Genomic DNA, 8,313 nt, shown 5'->3' with positions numbered 1-8,313 from the left:
TACAATATAATACAATACAAGATATATATATATATATATATATATATATATATATATATATATATATATATATTCATACACATCTTGAAAAATAAGGACTGAAGAAAGTGAAGAGAAACAGAGACAGAGGCAGACAGAGACACAAACATGTCAATAGAAAGACAGACAGACAGACAGACAGACAAAGACAGTCAAGAAACAATACCTGTCGCTGACCACAGTCAAAATCACTACTGGTGCAAGGTGGAAAGTGACAAAACGATTCGTCGCTGTTGTCGGCACAATCCTGACGCCAGTCACACACCAGACTGTACGGCACAGAGTCACCAGTCATCGCACACCGGAAGTAAGGAGTGCCTACTGTTGCAGCAACAGCAGCAGTATTAACAGCAGCAGCTTTGCACATCACGGTGAGTGACGAGTCTAAGCTCTCCTGTTTCTCCAGGCACTGACTGTCAGGGTCACAGGCCAACGCCACGTGGATCACGTGCCCGGAAGGGCAGGTCGCGAGCGGTACACGTGACATGGCAGCCATGTCAGTCTGGGCCTCAATGATGATTTTGTCGTGGCTGAGCTGGCTGTCTGATGATGGTGTGGGCATTTTGCAGATCGATGAATCTGATCTTATCGTCCAGATGTCCTAGAAAATGCAGACAGTAGTTATATGTATGTCTTCACACACACACACACACACACACACAGGCACTCGCATGCAACAACATACCTTAGTTATTTCAGATTTCTTCGCTTTTTTTTCTTCTTTTTTTTTCATTATTCACCTCCCAGTCCCATCCTCCATTTTTTTGTATGTATAACAATTTGATAGATGAGAGAGAGAGAGAGAGGCGGGGGGAGGTGTCAGACAGAAAAACAGAGTTTGACTTCCAGAATCAAGCATGGCAGAAGACTGTCTCAGTCTCTTTGTTTCTCTGTCTGGCTCATCTCTCTCTCTCTCTCTCTCTCTCTCTCTCTCTATATATATATATATATATATATATATACAGAGAGAGAGAGAGAGAGAGAGAGAGAGAGGCATTGTTATTTATTCTAAAAAAATATTTTGTGATTATTTTGCAGTCACCCTATTTCATCTACAACAAATGTCTGCCTGGTCAATGACCTTACATCAATGCACGTTTTCGCTGTGCACGTGACGCACACACGGGGAGTGGCTAAAACGTCAAAACTGCAAATTTTGGTTGCTCACTTGTCTTGCTTGAATGGATTTGGATAAAACTTCGTGGTCAGTTTACACCTTGTTCTTGAAAACCCAATAAAAATGGGTTGCTTTTACCGGGAGAAGACCGACCAGAATTTGGCAGAAAGATGGCCCCTTTATGAGCGGAGGACGGGCACGCAACTTTAGGGTTTCTACAGGTGGTCCAGAGTCAAAGCGTGGTTGCCCGACCTTTCCAAGTTTTTCAAAACACCATCAGCAGGCTGTGGGCAAGATTTCAAGCCACCAGAGATGTTGTCGACCAACCACGATCAGGCAGACCAAGGGCAACAACAGCAGCTCAGGACCATTACCATTTGATAATTGTCATCTATGCGTATATATTTTTTTCTTCTTCTTTTTGTTTGAACAATTATATGTGCAGGAATGGTATCAGCGTTTTAAATTTTAATTCACTAGAAAATAACGTGGAAGAAAAAGAGGGAGGAGAAAATAGCTGAAAATGTATATGTTGAAATGACAGATAAATGTTATACTTGATGGACCTGTTTCTCAGAGATTACTATTAACTGTAATGCTTTTTTGTTTCGTGTTGGGGGGTAAAATATCTAAGTAACTGGTCAGAAACCATAAACATACCATTATTTTTAAAGGTGATAACAATAATGTCATAAATGAACACAGGGATATCTATCGATGAGTTATGTGTAACAAATTATACAGTTCCATTGCTAATAATAGACTTAAAGAATGGATAATTCAGAATGATATCACTGGATAACACACAGGCATGATTTAAAATAATTGCCAAACACTCAATACAGAGATGCTGAGTTTACAAACAATGACTGGCTATTGATCATTTCATAGATGACACATAATTTGATTCTGATTATTTGAAAAATACTTACAATTTTCAAAAATGTCATATAAAACTTTGTTTGAAAATGGTAACTGTATAGATAGCTGTACAGATTGAAAAAAACACCCAATAAATAACATGATTTCACGGAACATTGCCCACCTTGTATTGATATCAAAAATGCCATGTTTGCAATGCCTAGAATGGTGCATTATCATCTATATACCACCAAAAATGTTAATCCATTTTGTTTTCTCTTTTCACCTTTTGAAATTAATTCTGCACACATTTGTGCCACGGAGAATATTTTCTTCTTCTTTTCTTAGTTCTATTTTATATCTTTGCGTGCATGAATGGATTTCATAAAAAGCACCCAAACATGAATGTCACCATAATTTTGTTTGTTTGTTTTGAAAACTTATTTTGATTAAAAAAAAAAAAAATCTGAGTACCCCAGAACACAGAGTTGTGGAAATGCTGGACCCTTTCTGCAGATCATTTGCAGTGGTGGATAAGTAAGCTTGATTGCACTCTTGATGGAATGAAGCGTGGAAATTGTAGACCACTGAGCCACCACTGCCCCACTGCCAGGTGTTGATGTACCTGTGAAGAGCAAGAACATGGCAAAATATAGACCATCACTGTCACGCTGTCGCATTTTCTCCACTCAAGCTCACACGACTCGCACACAATGTACGCAGTCTGACTTCATTCCAACCCAGGAAAAAGCAACAGGACAAATGAAAGAACTTCCTTAGTATCACAAAATTCAAAGAAAAATGAATATGTTCACATTTTCCCTCCTAGGATGTTAAATCATTACAGCAATCTAGGGAAAAACTATTATTAAAAACTTGTAAACTTTCCGTATTCTTCACACTTTCAGGTTAGACTTCATAAATATCTTCATAAATCTGTGTACATAAAAACATCTATTTCGTGGCCTTCCTTCACTTCACCAGAAGATTTATTTCTTTGGGCCTTCTGATAGGTTGAAGGTTCTCACCACTGTACAGGCCTACTGATTTTGGTCCCAAAACAGGCACTGAGGATCCTGTAACCTCAGAAATCAGTTTTAGTAAACCAACATTTTTTTTTAAACCAACTTACACTTACTTTCACCAAGTCGAATTCTCATATTACTTATCTCAAAAGTAAATATAAAGAAAATCCCAAAATTGTGAAAATTAAGAAGAAACTATTACAACGAATTTATCATTATCAAATTTGCTAAATTTACGATCACTTCAACATCGGATCTTACTTATCTCAAAAATAAATATAAAGAAAAATTTGTGAAAATTAAGAAGAAACAATTACAACGAATTTAACATTCTCAAATTCTATGAGAAAACTAAATTTACGATCACTTCAACATCGGATTTCCTAAAGCTCCACAGTCCCAAGATCCGGGATCTGCATTCTCTAAGAACATCAAGTGTCCCCGACACTTCAGACACCAAGGTCTATCTATCCACCAGGGCAGCATGAGGCAATCTTTGCAGTGCTGCTGGCTCAGAGTTAAGAAGTTCCTAAGTGTGTGGAATTTATCGTGGAGTTGGGAACATTCTTAACGATAAGCAAACTTAGCGCTGCTGAGCTCGTTCATGCAATCCACCCCAGGTCACTTGTGTGACCTGTGTGCGTCCAGATGGGAATGAAATATTTTGGTGTTCTTCACATTACAGTAATTCATGTAATCAGTTTCCCTTTGGTGCCTAAAGCACGTGGATAGCTAGCCTTACTCCACAATTCCAGTTCATATCAAACTACAGTGAGAGAGCCAAATTGTACAATAAACCTTCCCTTCACAAGGAAAAAACACACTATCATAACATCAACCCAGGTCATGATAATTGGTGTTGGGATGAACAGTAATAGCACCAACAGCAGCATAGTAACAAAGCAAAAACGAAATACAAACGAAACAGGACAAAACATTATCAATATTCTCCTCCTCCTTCTCCTCAATTTATTGTATTGTAATTTACGTTCGTCACAACATACTTCTCTACCCGGAGAGAGCACATCGTCATTGTTTTGGACCATTCAATTTTGGAACATGTATGTATTTACACACAACATGAGTCCAGGTGTGACCAAGTGCTATGCTTGCTCCAATATTTGCCTCACGCACAAGCTGTATTAGCTTGCCTCACACACAAGCTGTATTAGCAGACGACGTTTTTCCCTCCTTACCCACGCCCAGAATGTGTGACGTCACTCCGCTTACATCATTTTGTTCTGGCCAGACAGCCTGCTCACGGCTGGCCCAGTGTCGCATCGCGGTACGTCATTGGCTGAGAAGAAACTTGTGTTTCTGTTCCACCATAATTAATTAATACCTCTTTTGTCAGATCAGTAAACTACAAGTATTGTATACTGGCAGAATCGTCGCAATTCCATCTTTAAATCTATTCCATTTATGTGCGCCTACGTTAAACTGATTTAACGCAGTTTGTAATTTTCAGCGACGAGCTCGTTAAAACTGACCCTGTTCAGGTGACTTAAATTAAGATTATAAATTCATCTTAAATAACCAACACTTCATTTTATACTCATTATAAAGTAGGTGTTGAGCTCTTTCTTTTGCAACTTATCCGACGTAAATCGGTTCAGGAATCATTTAGAAATCTGTCACTGAACACCTTTAAACAAACACAGTTGTCATTGGATTTTCCGTGATTAGTGACGATCTGCTCGCAAGCACACGTGACGGCCTTTGTGGTCCGCTAAACCTGCATAAATTGGCACAGTGAGGGATGAGTGGTCATTTCATACCTGGTCAGTCATCTGATCAGAGCCTGCTCTCTCTCTCTCTTGCTGTGTCGCGAGCAGTGTGACTGTGTGTCGTGTGTGTTCCCACAACGGCTGACACCTCACTACGTATTGCTGTAAGTACTAGTGTGTAGAATGTGTTGATTTGTAAATTGTATTAATCGACACAGTACTTGTATTCATATGAGTATGTTCAGTTATTGCTTTGTTCAGTTATTGCTTTGACATGTTAGTCAAGCTCGGCTATGATTGATCTAAATAATTGCCATGTCGTCATATGCTCGGAGCAGTGTTCCATTTGAGTCTTCTTAACGTCACAGTCAGTGACGTCTCTGGACACAGAGAGTTTGTTCCAGAATGTTCTAGTGAGTGCCTGAAGTTCATTCACCACTTAATGGTTAAGCCATGATGGTGTTTCACTTACTATCTGGTCTATTTGCCAGTATTATATCTAAGTCACTGATTCTCAGTACTCGTTAAGATGTGTGTAGTATTCTGCTGTTGTGATTACAAGATAGTGTTGGATTAATATCAGTTATTGGTTAAAACCACCTGATATGTATCAGTCTTTTAACTGTAATTTAGTTGTCATGCTGTCTCCTATACGGCTTAATCCAGTATAGTGCAACATGATAACTGATTCATTTGAGTCACTTTGACACAGTATAAGCTTTACCTAATCTATACTGTCAGTGTACTTTCACCAAGTCAGCATCACTTCAATCACTTTAACTGCGCTATTTAAATGTATTAGAAATGTCATTTGATGTCAGCGTTTGGTCTTCACACATATGCATTATGTTGTTGCGTATCCCAAACCCGAGTGATAGTCTTTCCATGTATACATGTGCTTTACTATTCACTTGTGTCGACATGTTGTGCTAATGACATTTGTTTGTGTCATTCCAGGCACTGTCTTCTTCTAGTTGTCTTCTTCTCATTACTTCTTCTTAGTCTTCTCTTTAGTTTATAACTATTGTAAATAAACCAATAGAAAACCCCATTTGTGACTGGCCTCTATATGTTCCTGGCCTGTGCGTGGGATCTTGTCTATCCTTTCATTCAATCAATCATTTAGTTAAGTCTTTTGTGCCATACCCTTGAATAGCCACTCGGTACACGGCTACACATGTAACAAAACTATGTGTGCGTGTGTGTGTGTGTGTGTGTGTGTGTGTCCCTCTCTCTCTCTCGGTCATGCATGTCAACTTTGGTGATGCTTGTCCACTGCCTTATGGTAACACACCAATCTATCTTTGTAATTTATTTCCCCCACTGAATGATAGGAGGGAAAAAAATACAGAGTGCACACACACTTCAGCAAAAAAAAAAACTTACATGTTTTTCATGTAGGTATCTTCTGACGTCTTCATGGTGCTCCTGACACTGTGCATGTCAATCCACAGGCCTTGACTGTGACCCATGCCTTGAAGGGTTGACACGAGGCTGTCCCACTGCCTGAAGGAATCAAAACTAGCCAGTATGGCGCCTTGTCTCTCACACTGCTGTTCTGCTTCACTACGATATTTTCTATCCGCAAAAGAATCTCTTATAATAAAGAAGCAGCTGCCAGCCACTGTAATCTGCAACAAACAGATATACAAATGCCCTCGTTCGGAGACCAAGCTCTAAGCACTTCACAAACACAGGGTCATTTGCACAACAGGCTGCCACCTACCTGGGTAGAGCCGACTGACGGCTGCCATTGGGTGCTCAAGCATGGGGAGCATGAGAAAGATCCTTCTGCTGAACTGTAAGTAGAGCAGCTTCGACGCTAAGGTCGTGCTCATGTACGCTGAACAGTGCGATAAATTTAAGAAAATGACCCAGTTGTGAGGCCAGATGTAAAACTTCGGGATCTTCCATGCAAGCTATATAAAAATTACTAACAATAAAAAAAAAAAATCCACCTTTTCTCTGCCTGCACTGCAATTACTCCACATAGACATACTTAATCTACTGTGCAATGTAAAATGCCAAATTCTATACATCTTACAATCTACAAAACGCCATTAGCTAACACATTATGCGGGGATATGAATTCCTGGGACACCTTTCATAACCTGGAGGACATAATATATATACAGACGGAAACAGAGACGTACACACATAAAGGTAAAGAGACAGAAACAGATAGACATACACAGGCAAACAGAGATAGAAACAGAGATACACAAACAGACAGACACACAGAGAAGCAGAATCATCTTGCCTGGATAGACAGTCAGAAAATCACACATATAGAGAGACAAGCAGATAGTCAAACAGATAATCACACATACAGTGAAGCAGACAATCGCACATAAAGAGAGACAAGTGGACAATCACACATATCGAGAGAAATATATAGGCAGACAGACAGACAGACAATCGCACAAAGAGAGAGACAGGCAGAGAAACAGACAATCGCATATAAAGACAGACAAGCACACATAATGACATAGAAAATCCCACACGTAGAGAGACAAGCAGACATGATGACAGTCAATCACACATACAGAGAGACAGGCAGGGAGAGAGTTACTTTGCCTGGCCCACAGTCATCTGAATGGTAGTAGCAATAGGTTTCGTCCTCGCCATCCAAACACTGTAGCTGGCCGTCACAGGGAAAGTGTCGGTACAACTCAGGCCATTCGGACTTGGAGCAGTTCCACTGATAACTCGTCGACACGGGTCTTCTCCACTGGAAGGAGAATACTAGACCCACACTTTCTGATATGATATATCTGGGAAAATAAAGCAAAGTCATGGGCCTTGTACCGTTCCAGTTGTGTCCACCTTCAGTGTCGGAAACATACAGGTGATACAAACCCCAGTAAAACTTAGATCTTTGCGGGTCTGGGAAAACGAAAGGCAAAGGGAGGCGAATCATGTTTTTCGGCACACGTCCGCACGTAGGCCCACCTCGGAAATAGTACAAGTTAAAGCTGATGGATTTATTGTCACTGACAAAGATCCTCTGTCCAGGTAGTGGAGTCAGGATTGCACAGCTGTTGTAACGTCGGTTGATGTGTCTGAGTGTCTGGATGTACCCTGGAAGAGAGGAGGAAGAAAGGAATTATGTTTTCTACGGATGATTGAATAAGTAAACAGTTAGCCCTCGGAAGGAGAAAACAAAATGGAGACTAAATGAAGAAACTGAGAGACAGAGAGCGACATGCAAGAGAAGAGAGAGAGAGAAGAGAAGAGAGAGAGAGAGAGAGAGAGAGAGAGAGAGAGAGAGAACAAGAACAAGAGCAAAAACTTTAATCTTCAGGCCTCAGGCCACTAGAAAGAGGTCAAAAGTACACAATATGGTGATCACACAGCCACAACAAAACGTAAAACACATACTATCTTAAACCTGTAGAACAAAAGTGCTTCTTGTGCATAGTAAATTAATTCTAACTTTCATCATTGTTGTCACAGAATTCCTGTTGTATCTTCATGGCATTAAATATAGAAATGCAGAGTTTACGAATACTGTAAACAGAACCATTCTTCAGCAAGTGAACAT

At 40.0% G+C, this 8,313-nt stretch overlaps 1 protein-coding gene across 1 annotated transcript in view; it reads right to left on the bottom strand.

Annotated features, from left to right (window-relative positions):
- The window catches only part of LOC143277369 (uncharacterized), a 13,769-nt gene extending 5,954 nt beyond the window's left edge, over positions 1-7,815 (bottom strand). Inside the window, exons 1-4 of the mRNA XM_076582152.1 lie at positions 7,342-7,815; positions 6,156-6,400; positions 2,492-2,642; positions 206-640 (exon numbers count right to left, since the gene is read on the bottom strand). Of these exons, the coding sequence (XP_076438267.1) occupies positions 206-640; positions 2,492-2,642; positions 6,156-6,400; positions 7,342-7,689 (1,179 nt within the window). The 5' untranslated portion in view covers positions 7,690-7,815. The remainder of the gene's footprint in view (positions 1-205; positions 641-2,491; positions 2,643-6,155; positions 6,401-7,341) is intronic.
- Between the last annotated feature and the right edge of the window lie 498 nt (positions 7,816-8,313).

Source organism: Babylonia areolata, chromosome 34, assembly GCF_041734735.1.
Source record: "Babylonia areolata isolate BAREFJ2019XMU chromosome 34, ASM4173473v1, whole genome shotgun sequence".
NCBI classification, from domain to species: Eukaryota; Metazoa; Mollusca; class Gastropoda; order Neogastropoda; family Buccinidae; genus Babylonia; species Babylonia areolata.
Note: the sequence above shows the minus strand (reverse complement) of the source record. Positions and strands in the feature narration are given on the sequence as shown.